Consider the following 26,089-nt stretch of genomic DNA (forward strand, 5'->3'; position numbering starts at 1 on the left):
GAATAAGACCATTAAGTTTCCCTTTTCCAAAAATTCAGGACTTAGTTCACAATAAATTTCCTAGTACTTGTAATGTTTTATAATGCCACTTTCTTACCTCCTTCCTTGGAGCAAACAGTGATCAGGGTGTGAACTGTATCCATCAATTCAAGCTGCTGTTTCTGCAGGACACTATTATTGCTTGTTGCCTTGTTTAACTGCTTCTCTAGCTCCTGGATTATGTAGCTTTGTCGTGTGACTAAGCTTTGTAAGTTCTCTTTTTCCTCCTTCAAAGTGGCCAGCTCCTCTTTGTGCCTTTCTTCCATTTCTAGAATTCTGTGCTCAAGTAAACTAAAATGAAATAAAACAATTACTAGATATTATTTCATGCCAACACAGTTAATAATACAGAAACCAGAACATTTTTTTCAGTGTATGATTCACTCTCTAAATCAATAATTCTAAAAAATGTCACATCTAGTAATTCAGCTCACTGAGTTTCTCTGTCAAAGAATCAAATATAACTGGTCTCTAAGACTGCATTTTGTAATGTTTGCATGTTGTAATGCTTAAAGGGCATGGAACAGCAGATATAGGTGTTATTTGGATCTAAGTGCAAGAGCATAGAGCCAGGAAAACATTTGAATGTAAAAGCTCAGGCGGAAAACCTGAGGGAGGCAGAAGAGGGAGAAGAGCAGGGCACTGACAAGGACATCATTGGTAATATGAATGGGTCAATACGATGAGACAAAGCTCAGGGGTAAACTGCAGAATAGCTTGTGAAGGTCCTTGTCACTGAATGGAAGATAAGCATTATAAGTTATGGAAGACTATCAAAGCATATGGAACCCAAAACAAAAGTAATTTTTGATGTGGTCTGTGAAGCTGGGATAAGAATTTCACACCAGATGAGCAGTGCCTGCGTTCAAATTAAGAATAGTACTGTTTTCCCAAAAGGTAAATCAGAAACTTTCATTTTAATGTAGATTCCCTTGTTTTCCTCAAGACTATGTACATATCCCACTAACACTTCCCAGCCATGTTTGCTTGTTCCACAAAAGGCTCCTCAGACAGAAAACTCTTGAGCATCATGCTATGTGACCTGCTTACCTCAATTTTTATAAAGATTTTGCACATCTATAGAAACACTTCCTCTGGATTAATATTCCTTTTCTAGTACCCTTTCTGTCCTGTGCTGGAAGTGTTCAATTTACCAAGATGAAAGGCACATCAGATTACATCTAGAAGAACAGCGGTGTTGTAGACTGAAAGGACAGCTAATATCTGTCAACCATGAACAAGAAGCTTTTCCCAGACAGTGCTTTGATGCTGGAGTGGGAATTTAACAGAAAGAATGTATTAGTATTAGATAAGGAACTTAATTCAATCTCTCTGCTACTTTCTCTTTGGGGTTTCTATTGTATACACCAAAAGTTGTGTTTCTTGTGCCCACAAACCTACCAGTGGTTACAAACTTGCCAACAAACTTCCTCCTGTTCAAGTCAGTCAGGTTTTATTTATTTGCACTCTACCTTTGTTTTTACTTCTGGATAACAGATCAGTGGCAAAATGCCTGCATAATTTGGGGTCATTTAACGTAACTGAAGAATGTAATAAAATCCATATGGAGTTGTTTCTACTTGATATCTCAGAGCCTTAATATGAGCTATTAGAGAGGATAAAAATGCAAAGATTAATTTCAGGCCCCAAAATTTGCTGTACAAGCTAGAGTGAGATTAAACTTTTTTTTCAAAGAAATCAAGCAAGAAATCTTTTTTTTTTTTTCTGAAATACTATAAATGTGGAATTTACAAATATCCTGAAGAAAACATACTTTGCAATACCAATATGTCTAGTTCTGTGAAAACCAGAAGCATCTGGGTAAAGGGAGCAAAAAAGGAAAGATGGGAGGGAAAATACATTTTTGTAGGGTCTCAAACACAAAGGTGAACATATCTCATTTTGAAAGTCTCATTAATTAGAAACAAAAGCATAACAAGATTTAGTGGACTAAAATAAGATAGTAGAAGGCTACAAACTGAAACAAAATATGGATTTTGAAGCCAAAGACTATAAATTATTTTAGCACCTTATCGAGCCCGTGGCTGATTTTTTCATCACTTGAGTGTTAATATTAAAAATCATGGTCTAGATTCACATGGATTTTTTTAAGAACATGTATGTGGTAGCCTTTGAGCTTTCTCATGCAGAAAGTCAGATGTAGTTTAGTTAGGCAGAAGCAGTTGAAAAATCTTCAGCTAGATTTGGTTCTAGTCACAAAATACTGTCAGAAAACCCCATTTCCTTTTGAAATTTATCAGTTCTATCCACTTTTTCACAGAAATTATTGATTGTGACTCTAGCTTTTAACTTTTTCTGTGACTTTAACTTTTAACTTACATCAATGAACTTGGGATAGGAAAAAGGTGGGCCTGGTCACAGCGTATAATAGAATGGGTGCTAGGTGGGGCCACATCCCAGTCTGACATCTTACAGTCCTCAAAATGTTGTGTGTTATCAATGTAAGAGAAGATGCCATTGAAGAAGATAGAATATAGCTTTATAGTTACATAGTAAGCCAAGACAAAAAAATTCCCTTTAACTTTATCCATATAATACAGTATTTCCTTAATATCCTATCTGGATGTCCACAACTAAATGATTTCCATGTCTGAATGATTTCATGTCAAAGAAAGAGCCTTTGACAACTACAATTTATGCATTGCATTATTTGTTTCCCACTGTGGCCTTCCTAAGGCCATAGTAAATGAACCCTTGGTGATGACAATATTATTTGTAGCACCACTGGCCATGTCAAGCAAGAAAAGAGAAGCTGACAATGTTTAGAGTTCCATAGTTTGGCATCTACAGAGACAAACAGGAAGCAGATGTTTTATGGCTTTAATAATAATACATCCTAATATTTCTGAGTGGTGTGTCAACATGCGGTGCAAAGATGGAAGTGTCATAGCACTTGATTCCTTTAGTTTTCTACATAGATTAAAAGTCCTTTTATTATAAACTGCAAAACTAAGCTATTTTCAGGAATGCATATACATTTATGCAATTAGCTTTCTATATCCATAAATCTATATCAGATAAAAGTAAGTCCTGAGGATAGGACCACTCCCTGTATTCCTGGAAGAAGTCCAAAACATTCATTTTTGTTTTACTATGAATCAATGAGAAAACTTTGGTCAAATCTCCAAATGAACAAAAGCAAAGTCTTCACATAGATTGGGGATTTCTGAACTGGTCTGTTCCAAAAGGAAGATATCCTTCTATAGCGTGAGAAAAGCTGCTCTTAGGGCTTTTGACTCCAATAGGGCCAGAATTATTCATTTGTATTGTTACATTAACATTTGTTATAGATAATTTAAACAAAAAAAAAGAAGTGCTAGGAAGCTTGAAAAAAATCTTGAAACAAATTGAAAGAATTTAGAAAGATATAGAAAGGGGTTTTTAGCTGTTGAAAGACCTCTCTGTTGCCTCTTTTTTGTAACATCAGACAACCTCTAACAAATACAATTAAGAAATAACTTTGATGAGTTCTTGTTAAAGATATTTTCTCAATATTTTAAAGAAGCATTTTGAAGACAGAGCTAAAACTAAAAGTTTTATAAGAATTTTCATTAATGACGATTGCTGACACAAAATATTAACGAAAACAGAAAGAAGGCTGTCTCTATACCAATCAGTCCAACATCCTCTAAAGGCTGACTGAAACATTCTTTTAAAACACTTTCCAGTAAAATGTTATGGCTCTTTTTTGCAGTAAGTTTTCTGTATTTATTTCCTATACAATTCCTATATGTCTGAAATGCCTAAATCTTTGAAAATATTACTAATCTAGACAGATGAAACATTCATCAGAACTAAACACAATAAAAATAAATCACCATTCACCAGAAACATCATATAAATATCTGTATATTTATTTATAAAGACACACACATAAACATGTATATGTGTTTTTTATAATTGGAGCCTTCAATTTGGGGAAATAAATCAGGCATTTGGGGAACAGAATAAAGCTGTGAATAAACAAGTGTTGTTAACATGAATAAATACCAATATTACCCGTTGGACAATGATGGTTTGGAGTCATTATCTAGGAGAAAATTAATCTAAAACCAAACACACACACATGCACATCCCAAACCCAAACAAATTTAGTGGTGGGGCTAGGAATCTATTTTCAATGATACAAATGATGTCTTGACTTTGTCAGGTATAAGCCTGTGGAATGACTTGGTGCAGTGCCTCAGTGCAACTGTGCTGTGTCCAGCTGATTCAGAAAAAAACCTCTAGTAATGCTGGAGAGGGTAGAATAACCATAACAGAAGACAAAGAATGACTTCTAGTGAAAGCTGTTGTCATTTTGAAAGGTGATGAAGTAGAACATATAGGAAACCCTGTGGTAGCTGTCGAAGGGGGAAGGAAAATCTGGTTTCGACAATCTGCCTTATAAGGTAGGTAGTTTATTCACTAATCCATTCCAGACCACAGAAGTTCAAGAGATTTTTTTAATCTTTGTTCTCAGAATCCTCAGTTTAGACATGTGAGAACAGGATATAGACCAGACCTTGGAGATCGACATCTTTTGCATTAAAATAATCTTTAAAAAAATTATTTTTTATTAAACATACAGATAAAACATATACTTTGTTAACCTATAACTAAAGACAAGTAAAGTCACACCAGAAAAAAGTTACTTGGCCATTCATACGTAGGGTTCTTTTATTATATATCTATGAGAAGACAAATGGGTACAGGATTTCAGTGCCTACTTTTGAGTGCAAGAATATTATTCTCTCAGTGAGATGGCTTCTTTGTACTTCCTTTAAGGTGAGTGAAATTTTCCCTATGTATTTAGGTGCTGACCACCCATACTTGGGAGTCTGATATTTCTAATGAGTTTAAGGAAATATGAGAATATCTGTCCCCATATTTCTCAGGGCCAGTAAAGTAACAAGTCACTTAGCACCCGTAAGCCTACTTTTTATACCAGTGACAAGATAATTCCATTGAAATTACATAAGTGACGTGTAAAATCGGTATTTATCTTTTTAGTATATGCACAACCTGAAAATAAAACTTGCCAGACATATTGTGTTTCCTCATCTTTCACACAGTCAGACAGACATTCAAGAACCATTCTTGAGTGCTTGCTTTTTATAGCATACAACAATTCTTGTAATGAACGTGTTCATCTAGCATTATTTTCTGCAAGTTCAAGCAAGATTTTGCATTTAAATTTCACTTCCACTATTTTCTGACGGAAGATCCAGAATTCCATTATATTTTTCCTCATTTGTTTCATTTTAGCAAATAGGACGGTTTTTTACACTTGCATACGGAAAGAAATTGCACACTATAAATTAGATGCAGCTGGTACACTCTGGGGAAAAAAGGGGGGGCTCATAAGGCACTTAAGAAGGGAAATCTTTCAAGAATAAATCAAAATAGCATTTAGAAAACTCTTGTGGGAGAAAAAAATGGCAATGGAAGAAACCACCATTTACATTATAGTGGGTGGGAACCCACAAAACTAAATTATTTATGGCATGAGAACACTCAATAGAAACATGATTCTAAGGCAAATGTGACTCTATTTACGCCATGGAATATCTTCCATTTCAGTGGAATAAAAAGAAAAAATTGGCCCCTCTTCCGAGAAGAGACAGGGAGTAAAAAGAAAGGCCAAGAATAGACATATTTCTAATCTAAAGAACGTGCACTGCTCCCTTGTTGAAAAGCACCATTAGTTACATTTAAGGATAATAAGCAAGTTACTGTAGTACATCAATGATCAGTTATTGTTACTGTAAGATTTTGCATTACTTTCATCCAAAAATCAGTTCTTCGAAAGTGATTAAGATCTTTATTGTTACTTTATATAGAGGAAATTTTAGCACAGAGAATTTATCAGCCCACACTACACCATCTGTTTTGATTGTTTTTGCAAAGACAGTAGTTCCTACATTAGTTCCCACTGTGCTGTGAACCTACTGCAAAAGAAAGACCCTTTCCAAAAGAGCTTGCAGTTCACGTAGGTAATGTGGATTACAGGAGTTTTCTCTATTTATTGGTGTGAAAGTTACATGGAGAGGGATGAGGAGAACTTAACTGCAAATAGCTACTAAACACAGCCTAATGAGGAATCTGCAAATATTGTTTCAATTTAAGCAAGCTAAAATCTTTGGCATGTCCAGAAGCCTAGCACCTGCTGAAATCACCAAGATTTGTCCCAGAGTGAACCTGGCAAGCACATAATTGATTTCAACATCAGAAACCTGCAAGGCCAAGACTACACAATTCTTTGTGAGGAGTAGACGATGATACAAGAGTGGATGATCCATATTTTAGTGTAATCATAACGCAGCCTTCTCCCTAATTTTATCAGTCCCAAGGAGACTTTAAAAGAACCCACACAATGTATGCCAGGTCCTTGCTTCATTATAGGATGAAATTCTGTGTGCCTTTCCATTCATCTGCAAATACCTATACCTCTGAGACAAACAATAAAAAGCGTGCTTTTAAAAATAGCCCTCCTTTTCTTCTGACTTTTCAAAAACCATTTTACCATAATGTCAGCCAAGTCAAAGGTCAGTTCAAGTAGGACTTATTTGTTTAGTGACATGAAGACTTTTTACTCTTATTCATTCCTAAGGTAAATAAATAAATCCAAATGATTTAGTATACAAGATTCAATCTCTTAAGCAGACAACAAAATTTTGTTGCTAACCGTATTGCAGCAGATAAAAGTACAAGTACTTATATACTCAACTAATGATTAAATTAATCCCATTTTGAAATAGATTTGTAAAATACGTAGAAGGAACTGCCCCCTGGCCATACCCACTCTCTCTGTGGATTACAGGGAGAGCCCACACAAGCAGTTTAGGTGAATTAGTTATTTTTGAGATGACCAAAGGCAAAGTTAATCCCACGCTAATTTATTCATATTTCTGATTGGTTGAGGGACCTCTGTGGAGTTCAAGAGTTTTCAATGTAATACAGTTTCTTCAGAATAACATTTGCTGGAATTACTAGTTATAAACAGTTTTTAAAATAAACACATTAAATAGGTTTTCATAATCAGTAGCAATAATGATATATTATTTTACCAGCTTTGCAACTAGACACATTTAAAAAACACATTGTTCTTTAAAAAACATTGTTCTTTGTAACAATATTTTCTATTTTTAATCACTACCGGTATTTTTCCTTCTTTACCCTGTAGCCTCTTGCCCACTACGGTGCTAGTCTGCCTTAGGCACGACCCTGGGCAAGATTTTTCTGCCTCAGCTGCCAATTCCTGTCCAGCAGCACGGGATCGCACTGCTCTCTTTGGAAGACTGACTGATCTCAGTTAAAACAGTCCTCTACAGCTTGTATCACATGCTTCAGCGTCTGCCTCATCTTTAAAGCTGTTTGCCTTATTTCAATATCAAATGTAGACAGAGGGAATAGAAACCTTAGTCCTAGTCAGACTGACCCCACACTTGTTCTTTCCGGAAGGGAGCTGAGAGTGGGGCTGAGGAGTCAGAGCACTCCCTGTCCTCCCTGCTCACACCTGTCCCTTACAGAGGCAGCAGTATGTTGGATGTTTCAAAGGGCAGTCAGGAAGGGGAGCAGCTTTTCCCACAGTACTGGATGCCAGTGCCCAGGTGCAGCTGCTGTGAGGAAAGGCCAGAGCTGCCCTGTGCTGGCCACAGCTCGGTCCAGTCAGCTGTACAGCGTGAGGAGCTCCAGTCAGGGTACGGTGTGAGGAGTGAAGGAAAAAGGGAGAGAAACAATGCTGCAGACACCAAGGTCAGAGAAGGGGAACGAAGGAGGCACTGAAGCAGGTATAACCCTGTGGCCTGTGGGAGAGACAATGGTAGAGCAGATATTTCCCATGGAGGATCCCATAGGAAGCTGACACCTGTGGAGAGCCCATGTGGAGCAATCTTACCCTGAAGGACTCCAGCCTGTGGGAAAGAACCATGCTGGAGAAGGGAAAATGCATGAGGAAGAAGGAGAGGCAAAGTGTTGTGCACTGTCTACAGCACCAATTCCTCATCCCCTTGTACTGCTCAGCAGGCGTATAGAAGAATAAAGAGTGAAGTTGACCCTGGGAAGAAGGGACATAGAGGTGAAAGGTCTTTCTGGGTTTGTTTCTGTTTCTCACCATCCTACACTGTTATTAATTGGTAGTAAATAAGACTGTTTTGCCCGTGACAGTAACTGATGAGTGATCTCCCTGTCTTTATCTCAACCACGAGCTTTTCATCGTATTTTCTCCCTGTTCTGATGACAAGGGGGAGTGAGAGAGAGTCTGGGTGGGCGTCTGGCATCCCAGACAAGGTCAGCTCACCACACATGCTCTCTTACATACTGAATTGCTAAGTTCAGTGACTTCAGGTGCTGAGTCCCTGTGTTACAGAATGGGGACACTGGAACTGCTTCCCGACTCTCATTTTGCTGCTTAAAGAGTTGTGTTCCTAAATAGTTTTTCCATCAGCTGTAATATAAACCTCAAATGTTTACCATTGACTTCTTAAAATGGAGAATGGCTACAAGTATGCTATAGCTAATCGAGTCCAAAAGGAGAGAGAGATCCTTCTATAGGCCGTATATTTGTATCCATTAAAATTAGAAAGGTGAACTACTGACGATTTTCTCTTTCTGATGCGCTTTAAGGCAGTTGAAAATCTCATAATTTATTATTAATATTTTTCTACTTGAAAGTGCTCTTGAAAGCTATACCTATGCTTTTTGATTGCAGGAACTGTGGTCATACAACTAAGTTGTCATGAAACAGAGTAAGATGTAAACTTAAGGTAAACATGAAAAGTGGTAAAAATCAGTTTACATTTATCATACAGTACATAATATAGTGTAAGTTCACACCTCAGGTATTTAAGTCAGTTCATAAATATTACTTATGCTGTCCACTTACTATATTTGCTCCTTTCATTTCATCAGTTGCTTAAAGCAAAGTATACACAGACCACTTTGTAATGAACAGAGAAAGAGACCAACTACTCACTCTTACCTGTTTTTCTCATGAATTTTTAGGATTTCGTGTGTCTGTTGTAGCAGCTGTTTTTCTAGCTTGTATGTGGACAGGGAATTTTCCAGTAGCTGAATTTCAAGTCTGGATGTTTGATTTAGCACCTTAAGGAAAAATTAAAAACATTAATGTTTATATTGTCATGGTTATTTTGCTATAGCAGCATAATACAACCATCTCATTCTGATTTGATGATTTGTCAAAAACTGTTTCTAAATCCTTTTTTAACCTCAGCTGCTCAGCTGGTGCAAATGAACTCAATCAAGCTACACTGATATATACCAGCTGATATTCTGGCACTCTGCTTACTGTAGAATAATACTAGACCAGCAGAAAAAGGCAAGGTGTCTGCCAAATAAGCTTCATTTCAATAGAAAAAACAAGAGACATGCCTCAAACATGCATTCCTACAAAGCATGCTTAAACCAGAAAAGTGCAAGAGAACTTGGAATGAAGTCAAAGTGTTGCATCTGCTATTTTGTAAATAGAGCTCCTACTTTAGCTTTCCCGTGTTCTCTCTTTTGTGATAGCAGTTCAGTGCCTTATTTCTATTTGAAATTGTTGACATTCACAGAGCAATCTGAAATTTTCTTTTTTTGTTGTCCTACAGAGGTTGAATAATTGGGAAATGATCGATATGCAGCAACAACAATGAAGATCAAAAGCTATGTTTTAGCCTGTCACTCACTATTTAGCCCGGCACTTGTATCACCAACAGTAGGTAGGTGTTTATTCAAAAGCAAGTGCTGATCTAGTTTCCTGGACAGTCCTACCTTTGTTGCAGACACAGAGATAAATATACTAACCAAATTAAACCAAAAGAAAAACATATAAAAAGGGTCAATCATCAACCCTGTCAGTACCAAGAAGCAAAGTGTGTTTCCTGGACCCCTGTGTTGAAATGCTTTTTGTGGTAATGCACGAGAAAGGAAAGAGTTTGGGAAATGTTCTCTGCAATTAGCAGCCTTTTGAAAACCACTCTGGGAGCATACCTGGGTTTCAACATCCGTGAGTTTTCTTGTCTGCTCTGCTGTCTGGCTGAGGAGGCTGGTGCCTATCTCGAGCATGGTAGCAGTGTGGTTCTGCACAGCGTTCTGCTGCAGCTGCACCATCTCTGATTTCATGTTTTCTACAATATAGCTCTCAAGCTGTAAAAGAGAAGAGGTTGTAGCTGTAATATTTTCACCTGTTTAGGCATTCTGGTGTCATAAATGGCATTCTTGTCAAAAGCAGAAATTTTAATATTTGCAGGGGGATCAAGTCTCAGTTGACCATATGACTATTGGGGTAGGGATCTGACTATCTTCCCCTCTGAGTAAGAGTCCCAATATTTTTCTAAATACCATGGTCTGCTGGCATGGGCTGGAGCAGGCCCTGTCTTTATCTGTGTCAAGGTTGCAGTGAACACTTGTTGTGGAGATATCACGGCAGCTTCAAAATGAACCCCTAAAAGAGCAAAGCACACCAGAGGAAAACATCAAACCCTACTTGTACATCATAACTTGTGAGTCTTTCATGGAAGAGATCCTATCGCATCCTACATCCCCTGGTTTATATCTGTCATTCAGTCATTCAGGAATATGATTTTTTGTTTGGTTGAGTTCCCAGAAAAATTTTTCACAAACTCAGCAATAAACACAGCTTAGTTTAATTGAGATCAAAAGTTTGTAAAGGAATGGTGACAGTATCATGGCAATAAAAGCAGGAAGTTGTTGGCCAAAAAGCATAGAAAGCTAGTTTGCTCTTTTGCTTTTGTGGTCTTGATATTTGGTTTGACTTGGCAAATTGTTGAACAGAATCTGAACTAGGACCCTCCAAATAAACTGAGTACCCCAGAGAGGGGTTCTTTTGGTTACAGTGTGTTTAATCTACATAGGCAGGATCATTCCCTTCTAGCTGACAGTGTCCTTGCCCTGCCACAGCAGGCCACAAACTCAGGGCCAGTCTACAGTATGGTGAGATTGTTTCTTACTTATACAAGCATTATTCTGGCTTGATGTGCTCCATAAAGCTTTGAGATAAAGTTAGGTGGCCCAGAACATGGTTTTCAATACCTTCCACAGAAATAATCAGTTGGAGTCCAGCTGGTTTAGACTCAGTGAAGATTTGGTCCTCAGTTTTGTCTTGTGACTGATTATCGTTCTTTACAGCTAGCTGATTTCAGACCTAAGCAACAACTGTTTAACCTAATACTTTTAATCACATTCGACCTGTTTCTGTAACAGCAAGCATGTTTCACTGTGGAAGGTAAGTGGCACCACCAAATAGTAACAACCAGATGGAGTTGATTTAAAGACTGCAAAAAGGAGCAGGAGTCAGATATCGAGTGTGATTAATAAGAACAGCTGCTTTCATTTTTTCTGTAGGTATACCTGTGCTTAGGGGTCACTACTCTTAGATATTCAAACATGTCACTTCAGTTGAGCTCACAAAATATTTATTACAAGTTTGTTCATTTGTGTGCACCTATTAATTTTATGAAGATTTTTACAGAAATAAGACACTGCCACAATGTAAAATATTTTCTGCATAAGACAGTTGTTGATGTTTTTTTTGTTTGTTTATCCCAGTTTGAAGAAACAATAACCATCATGGTAAAAACTAAAGTGGATATCCTACAGTTTCAGAAAATAAAAAAGTTTACTTGAATTGCCAGGTAACCACTCTGGGCTGAAAACCTGCAGAGTGGTTTTAAGGGGTTGGTAAAATTTATTTTTTAATACTTTGATAAGAATTTAAATGAGATTTAACAGCCAAAGAAAACAGTGTATTGCAAAGTAATGTCTACAATGGATGTCACCATTTTCCACTCCCAATGTAAATTTAATGCTTTGGTTTTTTACTGTGAGGCATTTTACAGATATTTAGCTGGTTCAAGGGAGATTCTATTGTTCCATTGCATTTCTACAACATCCTTTTATATTCAGAGGTATTTTGCCTGTATAACTCTTTCTCATAAAATGTTTTTAGTCACCCTTTGCTTCTCACTGTTTTCTAAACAGTTGGGTTTTTTCCCCCCAAACTGTCTCTTGATTGCAAATAGACCTTGTGAATGAGCCCCATAAACTGGATGATTGTCCTTTTCCATATTCAGGTCCAGAATATGGAGATTGTTTCTGGAACATCTGAACAAGGAGTTCAGTTTCTCCCATGAATTTCACTTCCTAATGAGACACAGGGTTCTCCAGTCATGGCACTGCTCACGACAGGTTACCAACACACGTATTTCCTCACATCCAATGTCTTTTGTTTGCAGATAAGAACAGAGCATGTCTGTGCTGTGGTTATACAGTGCTTGATTTGTTAGCCTGCAGCTTTCTGAAACTGCCTTGCTGTACATGGGGCACGTGGTGCATGTGTGCAATGGATGCCTCTGAAAATCCCTGAAAAAATATGGTAACTGCATTTATTACACATCAGAAATTAGAAATTACCTGTTTTCACATATAAATAAAAAGACCACAGATAGGGGTATAAATAAATAAAGAAATGTATATTTTTCTCACATTACAGAGAGGATTGTGATTGTGATTGCATCTGTGTGGAGGTACAGCAGTTTTGACTAGCAAGAACACAGCCATAGATTGAGGCATATTGGATAACTCATACATTTAATTATTCCAGTCTAACACTGTCCCCATGGTATCCAGTCTTTGGCAATTTCCACTCATTACTCACCCCTAAAATAGCCTCAGATTGAATCTGAGACTGACTCATTATAACAACAAAGCTGACTTTCCTGTTTCAGAATTGCTCATTAAATGTTTTTGTAAATATTTGGTGTTCAGAACAGCACCAATAGTTTCTGTGAGCACATCTCTGGAGTATCAAGAGCAGTTCACTCAGGCAAAGGAGGGTTGAACAAGGACTGAAATAATATAGGGGTTCTGTTACATTAATTCCCCTTCCCTCCTTCACCTACTTCTTTTAGTTTGCTCAGTAGATTTATTGATTGCAATACTGGCCCTGCTAAAATCAATGCCAAAATTCCCATTGGCTTCAGCAGGCCAAGATTTCACCTATTATTTTTATTGCAGGAAGCCAACAATTTACCAGGTTCATTATGACCAAGCATGGAGTTTCATCTGAAGCCTCCCCTTCTTTGGAGGCCTTGTTTTAAGCATATGAACTGAGCTTTCTTTGTGGTTATTTAAGAGCAATAGCATCTATTTACTAGGTGATAAAAGGATCCTTGCAGGGTGGCCCCAGAAGATCTGACACATAGAAACATATTCACAGAAGTAAATTCAAGAATGTTTAGGGGTTTAAGTCATTTTCTAGAACTCCTTCATCCTATAATTAAGTTAAATTCAATTTCTCCAGAGACTCTGAATTAAACAAGTCCTTAAATTACTGTATCTACTTATTCCAGCTACTTTTTTTTGCAACAGTGGAACAGAATTATTTTCTGCATTCTTTTCCCCTCATCCCACCCCTCCAACTATATGGGTTTCCATAGTAAATTTATGTCCTTGCTATTAATTTAGCTGCATCTGCTTTCAGTAAGACTCATTACATTGCAGAGGAGTTTTGGGTAATGCTGAATTACCAGTGGGATGCATAAGAACTTTATAACATTCGGAGAAATAAAACTGTCAGAAGGCTCAGTGTTATTGGTTAATAAACATTCCAGAGGATTATATATTAAAAGTATCTAGCCTTTTCTGGACAATGTTTATTGAATAATCTCATAGAAACCACCCAAACACTAATGGCACTATTAAAATGGAAACTCTAACTTAGTGTCTGTGTAAATGATAAGTTTTTGTGGCAGATGGCTTATAAATAAAATAAGAGCTTTTACTTTGATCAAATAATGTTGGTCCCAGGTAACAACTATATGTTAAGAATTCTTATGATATCCAGATGATGTTTTCATACAGTGCCTTACAACAAGAATACAAGTTAAAGCAACAATAGACTGTTCTCCTGCTACCACAGACTGCACATCATTTGGAATTATAGCAAGACAATGACCAGTGTCATTTTGTAAGAGTGGTTTTGTGTTGTCTTTCTTTGCAAACACGAATATGTACTAGTAATGCTACACCACAACACAACCAATGAAAGCTCAATTCTTCTTTTTTGTTTTCCTGTTTGAGGGAAGGTCATACCTCCCCACAGAGACAAAATGCCTCGGGGAGTGAGATATGAAAATGACATTTGATGTGATTTGTGTTTTATAAATACAAAAACAGCCTTAGTGGGAATAAACTTCTAAAGAAGTAGAAATATATAAAATACTTTAGAATTTCTTTGACTTTTGAACAAGCAGAAAGGGGTTAGGAAAGACCTTATCACTGAGAAAAGTTATTTTATTTGTGTATTGTAAAAGTTAATATTGCATTTATTAAAAATATATTCTACAAACTGTCAATGAGGAAATATCGATATAATGGTAAATTTACAATGATTCAAGCTTCTTGTATTACAAATCCAGTGAGTAGAGAACAACAATCCTTCCACAATTTCTGTCCATGTATGATTACTGGGAATCAAGGACAATGAATGTGGATGGTACACAAAGGCAATGAACAATGCACAAATGTTAAAAATCTAATCTGTACCACATTTGAAACAACCTTAACTGATTACCTACATTAAGGTGATACAGGATGCATACTGATAACTTCAGTAAATTTATGAAATCAGCCTTGCAAGCTGAAGTGAAAGCCTTAAGTGACTGCTACATAAATTGGACTCCTAGAAAAGCATGTTGGGATATGTGGTATATGAGGCTTTCACAAAATCATTGGTTATGAAATATACTGGTTATGAAACATATTGGTTATGAAATATATTTATGGGTTCCAATTCCAAGAGGAACCAGAAAACTAATCTAGCAACTACATATGTAGTCAAACACTTTTGAGGAGAACTGGCTGTAAAAACTATGTTTCCTTTTTTTTCAATTCAATGCACCCATATTTCTAGTGTTAAAGCAGCAAGAAAATAAGCCTGTTAGTTTTTCAGTTGCATGTTAATAAAAGTAAATATTAGCACGATACTTGCACAATTATTCTGTACTTGTTTTTGCATTTTCATAAGTTTCTGTAATATCGCAACTCATCATTTTGACTTCTTACTCAGATATTTTTTCTATCTCAAGTCTCAATCACAATAGTGTGCTTGTCCAAAATCTGTTCCTGACAGAGAAACAAACAATGACTTGCAGGGAATATATGTTCATTTCTGAACTGGAACATTGGACTGTTTTTTCCAAACCAAATGTTCCAAACACATAAATGATACTTTTCCTTAAATCCTTGATTCCTTGAACGTCTGAATCTTTGGCATATCATATGTTTACTGTCTGGCTATAAGGCATAACCCAATAGATGCAATTCCACTGGGACCAGTGAAACCACAGCTGCATTCTCCTCACGCAATGACCAAACACTGTTTGATTCAGCCCCAGCTGACTGATACTGAGATTTCTTCTCTACTTGACTTCCAATATACTAATGACATCTGTCCTCATGGAGGTTGGGCTTGGGTTTATAGCAACCTTCAGTGAAATTGTGCTATGAATGTAGAGGAATCTTTCAGCTAGCTAAAAACCAAACAAACAAACCAAAAACCCAAATCAAGCAGGTTTTTCCCCTTCAGATAAAGACCAGACATCTTTTGTCAGAAGAAATCAGGGATAACACATGTATGAGATGATTCCAAAACAAATGAAGTAATCTTTCTGCTGCATTCAGCATCAGTATAGGGCCTACAGCAATTTTTTTTTTTCCTGTTCTGAATGTTGCAGTTCAAGAAAGATGTACATTATTCAGAAAAGTGTACAGAAGACCAAGAGTTGTCATAAATCTAGAAAATAAATCTAGAAAGACTTAGAATAACAAGAAAAGAACTTACTAAACTAACACAATAATGCACAGGGAGCGTGAATGACCTGCTTTCCACATCCATGAAGCTTCAGTAATGGAAGTTCAATTTTAACACATTAGGTGAAGAGTTTTCTAACAGTACAGGTAATAAAATACTTATAGGGGTTCTTCTGTGAGCAATCTATGAAAACACCATCGCTATAGAGAATACTTCAGGCAAAAATCAGACAAATTATGTCATTTTATGGTTCTTTATAGTTCAATATAGTATATTGATTTCATTATTCCTAGATTTTTTAATTACTGTGTTTCAGACCTACGCTTGCAGGCTCAATATTTGAAATCAAACTCAATAGTAAAATCTCCATTGAACTAAGAGGTTTGTAAGACTCATCTCCTAATGAAACTTTTTGAAGGAAGTCAAGTAAACAGAGGAGTCCCCTGAATTAAAACCACAAAAATTTTTAAAAAACAACAAACAAAAACCAAACCAAGTAAAGCAAGCCACCCACAATGATACAAATAAAAGGAACTGTTCTGGATAGACCAAATCAATAAAATTAGGACATTCTTTGAGGAAGTTTCTGAATGTATGAATACACCTCCATAGGGAGGCACTCTGCAGAACCATCTGAGAAATTATTACATGAACCAGCTCTGCAATTATAAATTGGCAGACATTTTTTAAACTCAAGTTACTTTTATTAGGCTACTTTAGAAACTGCAATCTCTGAAAAATCAATCAATTTGTGGATATCCAAGCTTGTGTCAGTGGTGTCTTGGCATCTCTGTACCATTTTATGTTATTCAGTAAAGCACATAAAATGTATCAGGCAGTAACAGATAATGATGGTGGAAGAATATGCTGTATGGCAACCCGATAAAATCTTAGGAAACTGGAAGGGGAAGTATTTTTTTTATCAATTACTGTACTTTATTATGAATAGAAATACAAGATATGGGCAACACATAATTCTTTGTTTCAAGATATTTAAAGACAGCCCTGGCTAAGTTTACCCAATAGTGTAATATTCAAATATGAATTTCAGTTCGTCGTTAAATATGTGGCAAGAAATATTTCCAATTTGTTTTTGAAGTTTTATGTCATTCTAAAAGTTTAGCTATTTCTAGACCCAAACCCCAAAAATCTTTATGAATGAAATTTGTGTCTTGAAATGCAATTAGTTACTTCTTCTACAAAAGCATATAAAACATTTAGGAATAAATTTCAATTACTTTTGTATGAATATTAGTTCATACAACTAATTTTTTAACCTTAAGGCTTAATAAAGTCAATAAGCAGCATAATCGAGAATCATATCAAACATGATTAAATGGGTCCCACAAGGAAGCTTCTTTTAACAAGTAAATCATAAGAATATGTTCCTGATTTCTACTGATTGGTAATATTTCTGGTTCAAAGAATTATCCTGTCGAATGTTGACATTTACAAATTTTTTTCTTTCTCAACCTTTTCTAAACCACTTAATTCTATAAATTAAATTCACTTGGTTTTACAGTTGACTGAAAATATGAACCATCCCCAACATACACTGAAAGGGAAGACATAATTACAGAAAATGCAACATCTGACATATCATCCTAAACAAATTAACATCTCTGGGGCTTTTGTACAAAGATAGTTTTCTATGAAAGTGTGGTGCTAATTAATTTTCTTTAACAAAGATACTTTTTGTGAGGTCTACTTTTCAGAAACACTAATTTTGGAACAACAACTGTGTAGAAGAATATTTAAACACGGTTTTGGCTCATTCCTAGCTTATGCACATAGGACTTATAATTGAAATTAGTTTCACTGAAATATCTCCTTGCTGCATTGTGTATGGTTCTCCAAAAGTGTAATCTTAAGCTGCATAAATAGTTCTGGTTGCTATATTGCTCTGCCAGCTTATGTCTAAACTTTCAGTGAACCTGGGAAGCTGGAATATGGTTTGGAATCTATATTTGTTATAGGAGAGAGTATAATGATTTAACATTGTACTACTTGATCTATTTTTAATTCTGCTTGGCTTCTGACACTCATCGCTATGATATATGGGCACACTTTTCTGAGGAATGTTGTGAAATTAAGACTCAATGGCTTTATGTTCTAGTCCTTCAATGAGATTCTTATTTTCCTGTTTTATATATATATATATATATATATGTATAGATATATATATAAACAGAAGGTGAATCTCTTTATTCATTGCCATGTGCTCTGCCTTCAGCTCTTCAGTTCTCTGTCTTAGGATTTTCCTGATGAAAAAATCAAAAATTCTTTTTCGTTATCATTTGTCTCTCCTGTGCATATCGCAGATTACCCTTCTGCCTTTCATTAACCTGATATGAAGTCTCCCAGTCAACTGAAGACCCAGTACATGATATCATAGTGCTGACTGCCAATACAGTCTCAATTTTTAATCTTTTTTGAAAGCATAAATTGGAAGTTTAAATGGCATAAATTGTAAGTTTAGATGCACTGAAACCACTGAAAATACAGAAATTTCAGTACACTTGGGCTACAGGAATTCAAGGGCATCCCCTGGTCCATAAAACAACTTCCTCACTGTTCCAGGCAGATACTTAATTTTACCTACATCCAGAGAGATACACAAAATATCCACTCTAGGCATCCCACCAATCTTATAACACTAACCACTCATGACCTGCACACTCTGTATTAACATCCTCTGAGTGTGTGCTTCTATCATAAATCACGTGCTGGTGAGGACAACTGAAACATATCTCAGATCTTTTCCAACATGATAGGGAGCAATGAAAGCTTCCTCAAGTCTGATTGTTACAGGAAATTCAAATCATACTGTGCACACCCTATCTTATGATGTCTCACTGGCACCTGGTAAGGACTGAATCATGATAGGGTTTTCTTTGTTCAAAAAAACTGATAAAGTGCAGGAGCACTGTGTGTCCACAATTAGTGTTTATGCAGCTAACTTTACCTCAAAACACATGGAAAAATAGAAACAGAACACATCTGCATTGACAGCATGGTTCATGGTCTGCTGTGAGAGCAGAGAATCCTGCTACTAACTTCTGACTCAGTGAAACCTCTGACAAGGTAAACCAGCTGAGTGGACAAGATATTTGTAAGAAAATGAGATCCCTCACCTCAAAATATCTTATTTAGAGAAAAATGTTTATAAAATTCCTTTCTAGACTACACAGAATACTAATATTTTAATCAAGAACACTGTCCTTTTCTCCTCCTTTCCCTTGCCTAATAATGGCAAATATTATTTTGTTATGCTTTATGTCTTGTGTTCAGCATTTTTCTACAACACCATGATTCTAGTTTGTATTGAAGAAAGACCATTGGTACCTAATATAGCAAAGAGTAAAACCTCTATGTGCTGTAAAATCCATTCCCCGGCAGAATCCAGGGAGACTGAAACCTGAAATCTGCTGAACTACTTCAGTCGATAAGGAATTAATATCAAGACAAGAGTTTACATATTCTCACACACAGTATTTATCTGCATGGATTTACATGAGTGTATACATATTATCTCTTAAATTATGGGGTTTAATGTATGTAAGCAGCAATGTTCATTTGTGTCCTATAAATTTTGGCTGTATTTATGGTTCTCAACTTTTATTATGATAATCTGGGCACAAGCACTTTAATGATAGATGTTCTGGATATGTGGCAATGTTTACCTTAGTTTTAATACAGACATTAAAAAATTATATTGATACATCTCTGCTGGAATCACGTTATAATTTTAAGGCACAAATAAATGAAATTTCCAGAAATATCTGTAGTAGTAAACTAAGAGCTTCAATTTCCCACAGCACTATAAAAAAGTTAACTGCTGGTGCAAACTCTAACACCTTTTATTCCCATTCTTGAAATTCTATATATACCCATTAATCTCTAAGTGCCTCCAGACATACCTACAATTCTCAGCATTATAATGAATGTGCAACTGCATAGCAGGGAGGTGGTCCTGCCAAAATATGTGCAGCCCTCAAAAATTTGGTTTCTTCCCATGCTGATGGATCTGATTGCCTTCATACATGTCAAACAGGGTATTAAAATACATAAATAAAAATCTTGCTAAATACTTCCTTCCAATAATTATTAAATTCAGAAAAATGCATAAAAATCTGACTGAAAATGTCACATATTCAGTGCATGAGCATATATTTACATATGCACATACATGTATGTATACATAAAATAAGGATGAGTTAATTCCACCAAATAGATTATAAAAACTGTTTTACAAGTAGCAGTGGAAATAACTGAGTCTCTAAACAATGCAATGAAATACCATGTATTTAAATAAGCCTGTAGCATAGACTAGGAAACTTAATAAGATAAAATTTTCTTGGTTTATCTGAAATTACATAGTTCAAGGTATATATCCTTTTATGGCTTTAATAATTGTATAGAAAGATAAGGCCTTTTTTTAAATAGGAAATATGAGAGCAGCCAAAGCATATAAAGACAATTCTGGTTCCTCCTTTCATTACATTCCTCTTGAGATTTTGAAAGGGAGCAATCACATTTCCTTTAAGTAAACATGTGCTAATACAATCTCCTTCATCCCCAGTTGTTAGAGTGAGATTCAGGGTATGATTACGGAGATCAAATCCTTGCCCTGAGTTTACTTCTTGAATGCCACAATCTCTAAATGGAAAATGTAGGACTGTGGTTTCTCTAGTGGGAATGAGCATTTTTATTTCCATTAACTGCTAAAGGAACAACCATACTGGAATTGCAATAACAAAGAGCAGAATTGGCTGTTCTGTGCTTAGCACTGAGCACAAACTCAGCAGTAATAACAAGAAAACTGGACTGAAAATCTCTATTTTAATATAACTCTGTAGAATAAAAGCCATTTCAAATGTTTAAATTTAAAGAAAATCTGACAATAAAAATCTTTTGGAGATAGTCCTGCAGTTAAGTCACTGAAAGAGGAGACAAATGAAAAGGAATGATGGAAGAGTTTCTGTCCTAAAGCCTTACTTTAGGAGAAGCAATTTGCTCCCTTTCCTTTTTTTATTTCTAGGACCTGGCAAGAATACTCCCTCCTACTTCAGTTTATCATAATCACAGGTCTTCCTGGAAGTCAATGTTATTGTGATGCATTCTTTTGTAAGTCACGAAATCATGAGCTAAATTGGGGAAGTTTTCAGCCTTCAATTACATGTCTGCTAACTCATTGTCAGTAGTTTCTCTTTTTATGGCTGATGTACAGTTTCTATTGATGTTCTTAACAAAGATAGGACAAATAAATTCACAGATGAACTACTAAGTCTGTCCATGAGCACTCATGCAGGACATACATAACATATGATAGAGGAATGGGGACAAATATTAGAAATGGATTGGCAGACAAAGAGATGGGCAGTTTTTATGGAGAAATTTGAAAATACATCTGGTTTTACAAGGGAAAACAGGAGCCACTACGCATATATTTGCAACTGTTGTACTTAATGGCCACAATTAGACAGTAATTGTTTAAGGCTCATGCTTCTTCAATACAAATTCAAATCATTATACTAATAGTGAAGCAGAACAGTTTTAATTCTTTTTTAGTAGCAAGAAACTATTCAGATGTCTTTGATATGTCCTTTGGATAATCTAAATATGAATATATTTCTGGTGATCCAGGAGTCCTGGCAGCCGTGCTGCTCCCACATTCCCAACGAAGCGGCAGGGTAGTTGTCAGGCTCAGTCTGTCACTGATTAAGTTGCTACTTTTGTTTGCAAATTTCTACACAGTGTCCCTGTGCCCAAAGTGATAACGATCACAGTCATTTCCGATGTGTAACCCAGGAACATGAACAGGCCCTTGCCCTGACGGACCTTCACAGTTCACAAATATGAAGTGACAACCCTTCTGGCATGATTAATGTAGTGAAAACACAGAGGCATGAGTCAAAGATGAGACACACCAGTTATTACAAGTCTGCACTTCACTCAGATCTTATATGAATTCTTAGCATTTATCACTGGTTTTGCTCTCTTGTTATTCCTTCTACTATACTTTTAATTTTACAAGAGATCCCAAGTAGGTAATGCATAACAATAAGACTAATGTTCTCTTGCCAAGTAAAACCACACTCAGAAGGGTGGTTTAGTAATAACTCAGAAGCATTTACAATGTAATACAAATTACACTGAATAAACCAACATATCAGAACAACAGGACTATTAAATAAAAGGAAAATATTCTAGGCTTTTCAAACATGCTGTAACTCTTCAGAATCAGAGATGACCAGGGCTCAAAATCAAATATAGGTATTCTTAAACTTTCAAGTATTCCTATTCAGGATTTTACTTCAATCTCATTTTCATAATCATAGCCATGTGGTACTATTCTTCTCCCTCATGGTAAGGAAAAATATCTGTTCTACTGACTTTGTAGTTGCTGTATATAAATGCAGACTTTCAGGTCATTAGTTTAACCACATGTGCAGAACATACAGGAATTAGGATAACATTTCCCATTACTACAGCTGCTTGATTGAAAGAAGAATTGACATCAATAATGCTCATATCTATCACACTTTGTACTATAATAGCTGAGAACAAAGTGTTCATGAATCCCAAGAAAAGTTTGGCAGCTGTTTCACTGAGCTGTAGATTGCAATCATGTTAATAATTATACATTCTGCCCAATAGCTGGCAATAATGTTCATGCCCTGTAGTCAAAACATTACAACACAGCGATTTCTTCAGGACTGGAAACAGATAAAAAATCCTGTCAGGTAGTAAAGAAATGCTGTAACTATGACTCTATCAAAGTCACATCTGCTGCTCCCAGAGGACCCATGGAAACTCTATTGGTTACTGCAGGGTGCATTTGAACCCCTCTGTCACCTGCAAACCCCTCTGCACAGAGCACACAAAATCTAAATATAACCCATAAAAATATTCTAAAATAAATGTTCTGAGAGAGGTATTCTCTTTTACAGGACACAGGTTTTCCATCACTGGTATTGCTGCTGATAGACACTGATTAACTCTATGCCATGGCTGAAGGTTTGATCTGATGAGGGGGGGACAAGAGCGCCAAAGCCAACTGAGCCATACAGGAGACCTGGGGGGCAACAGGGCAGGAAACTCCCGATTCCCCAGTGCATCCCTGACTCATCTGGATCCAATTCATTGCATTCAGGTAATGCTGTGTTTTCATTTCCATTAGGTCAAATTATATGGGCTTAGGACACAGTTTTTTTGGGGGGAGGGGATGACACAGAAAGCTTAGATAAAGTCTGGAATTCTGACATATTAAAGTCAAAGGAGGTTTTGCAGGTACCCACAATTTGGCCAGGCTTTCATTCCTGAGGCTTTCCTTTTTGACTTGCAGCTCCAGAATAGGTGAAAATATCTTCCCAAAGCCAATAGGAACGCTTTTATTTTTTATTAGCTGTCTACAATTCTAATCTGCTCTAAAACCAAACACTGGGGCTTTTCCCTTTACTGTAAACCTATTAACATGCTCTTCAAGATTATTTTCTTGTGAAAAGTATGCTGCTGACATTAGTGCAAGTGTGGACATAGGGATTATAAACCATTATTACATTTGGACTAAACTTCTAACTTCTAGACATGAAAAGAAAACTAAAACAAAAATGCTTCTGTTCCACTTGAAATAAATTACCATGCTACCACAAATTCCCAGTAGGAAAAGGGAAGGGGAGGTGTAAATTTCTTCACAATGTGTAGAATGCTTAATGGATTTCTGTGTGATAACAGTGGAAATAGTGGCACTGTTCTTTTTGTCAGTGTAAAGACAAAAATTAGGAAAACAGGACTTAATTTCTTTCTTTGCAAGTGGACTGCAAGGCCACCACAAAGGTGTTTTCCTTAAAAGGAAGAATAGGGAAAGGATTATGTAAAATGAGCTGCAGAGTTCCAGTTGAGAACTGAACTTCCTGAAAGGTCGGGTGTTGAGGGTTTGTTTGAAGCTTAACTTTTTGTGTCTGCAGTTCAAGACCAGATATTTCACAGCTGGGAAGCAGCAAGATCTCTGCTTTCACGGCACCCCAAAGAAGGGGATATTCCAAGCAGACCTTCAGTCCACTGCTGCCACATGAGAGAAGGTCATGGCATCTTCTTCATTGGCATCCCTAAATCTGTGGCATGTGTGAGTAGAGGCTCAGCTGGAGCACTGCAATAGCTTGACTGATCTGAATGACTTTTCCAGGTAGGATTTCTTCTACTTGCCAAAAAGAAACAGATAAAAAAAATCTCAAATGTACTACAAAACTCTGCTCTGGATGAAAGTCCCTTATCCAAACATGCAGCTGAGCATTTAGAAAATGTGATTCTATTTCCTCTTCTTCACACTTTTGTTAACATCTCTGTTAGTCTCTGTTACTTCAAGGTCCTCCTTTACCCAAGACGGTTGCACAGCTTTTCACCAGTGAACCGCCTGCCTTTGTGAGTGAAAGCAGATTTTTGCAAGAAGTATAAAGAAATCTCTCTAGCTGTACTACCAAAATTCCAGAAAGATTTACTTTTGGATATTAAAAAAATGTAAGAGAAAAGTAGTCCAACTTTTTTATCTTGTATCACCTCCCAGATACTCAGTGCAGATCAGGGATTCGCCTAGTTATACATGAATGTAATGCATTCATAATCCTGCTTCTATTTATGTTATGCAGAAGGGATATGAATACTGGATTACTGGTGATTGGAGCTGATTATTCCTGTGACAGCTCAAAACAAGGGTTTAATCCATTCCCCACTTTCCTGGTGGTGATAGTGTACTCATGCATGTGACAGTTAACTCTGTAGTATCTGAGAAGTAGCTTCTGTTTCCATCCTGCCAGAAGAGATTGTGTTCAACAGATGGGTCCATGAATTTATCAGGTAAAAAGGAGGATCACACTGATAACTCATCTGCTGCTAAAATTAAGAGTGTGAGTCCCTGTTTAGTAGTCATAACTATAAAGCACACTGAAATACAAGGGGTGGCTAAAAAACAAGCGATGTTTGAATTTACAGCTTCCTGGCTTCTGTGAACTTTCCACAAGGCTGCTAGCTTGTCTGACAAGAAGTCTCTGATACACCTGTGAAACACTAAACTAAAGCATAGGTTGTCCCAGTAATTTTCCTTCATAGGGCAGCTCTAATTTCTCTTTGTAAATAATATGTTAACATATTTCTGAAGGTAGCACTGTGTGAACTACCAAAAGCAGAAAGCTGAAGTTATATGTCACAAAATTGTTGATAAAAAAAGCAGTTTTCTACCAGTTGTTTCTTGCACCAATGGTTTTTTGTATTGATTAATAAACAAATATTGTCATAAATGTGAATGGAACTCTTCCATGAATTATTAAAATATGATGCCAGTCACATATGCCCTTTTATTGTCAAGATGCTTCAGACAAATAATTAGTGACATGTAAAAGACTGAAATGACCAGTCACAAATACAAAGAACAGCTCAGTGGTGGATGTGTTTCATTGACATGTTTAAGAACAGCAGAGGGTCTTGGCACAGACTGCACTGCAGATCAGCCAAACCAGCTGAAGACTGTTTGAATCCTTTGCTGCAATGGATCTTCATAATCCTCATGTTTTAGCACATGGTTCAAAAAGCCAGTGTGTTAAGAAGGATTTTTAATATAAACTGGCTTTCTGAGACCTGAAAAGTTAATCAGATTGGTATTTCATTTTATTCTTTTATGCTTAAAGCCTATTCTACTTGTGCATGAACTGTAAAGCTTTTATTGAGAAGAGTGAGCTGAATGCTAAAAATGGAATACACAGTATATAATTAGCTATGGTGGACTCAGTAGTTGGAGGGATATACTTTAGGAAATAATCCTGAGCTTTCAAGGAAGGAAATAGATGACCAAATAGTTTTATTCAATTTGTAATTCCTGGGATGCTGTGAATAGTTGCCCTTTGGTAACTCAGCAAAATGATTGCTTAATAACAAATCATAGAAAGATAGAATGTTTTGGGTTGGAAGGGACCTTAAAAACCATCCAGTTCCAACTCCCCTGCCGTGGGCAGGGACACCTCCTGCTAGACCAGGTTGCCCAGAGCCCCATCCAGCCTGGCCTTGAACACTTAGAGGGATGGGACATGCACAGCTTCTCTGGGCAACCTGTTCCAGTGCCTCACCACCCTCACAATAAAGAATTTCTTCCTTATATCCAATCTAATCCTGCCCTTTTCCAATTAAAAGCCATTCCTCCTTGTTCTAGCACTACAGTTCCTG

General features: G+C 36.5%; 1 protein-coding gene across 1 annotated transcript in view; it reads right to left on the bottom strand.

Moving 5' to 3' along the window:
* Positions 1-26,089, bottom strand: part of ANGPT1 (angiopoietin 1) — a 161,909-nt gene that overhangs the window by 73,634 nt on the left and 62,186 nt on the right. The window contains exons 2-4 of the mRNA XM_008632293.2: positions 10,033-10,188; positions 9,023-9,144; positions 98-330 (exon numbers count right to left, since the gene is read on the bottom strand). Of these exons, the coding sequence (XP_008630515.1) occupies positions 98-330; positions 9,023-9,144; positions 10,033-10,188 (511 nt within the window). The remainder of the gene's footprint in view (positions 1-97; positions 331-9,022; positions 9,145-10,032; positions 10,189-26,089) is intronic.

This window comes from Corvus brachyrhynchos, unplaced genomic scaffold (assembly GCF_000691975.1).
Source record: "Corvus brachyrhynchos isolate BGI_N302 unplaced genomic scaffold, ASM69197v1 scaffold710, whole genome shotgun sequence".
In the NCBI taxonomy this organism is placed as follows: domain Eukaryota; kingdom Metazoa; phylum Chordata; class Aves; order Passeriformes; family Corvidae; genus Corvus; species Corvus brachyrhynchos.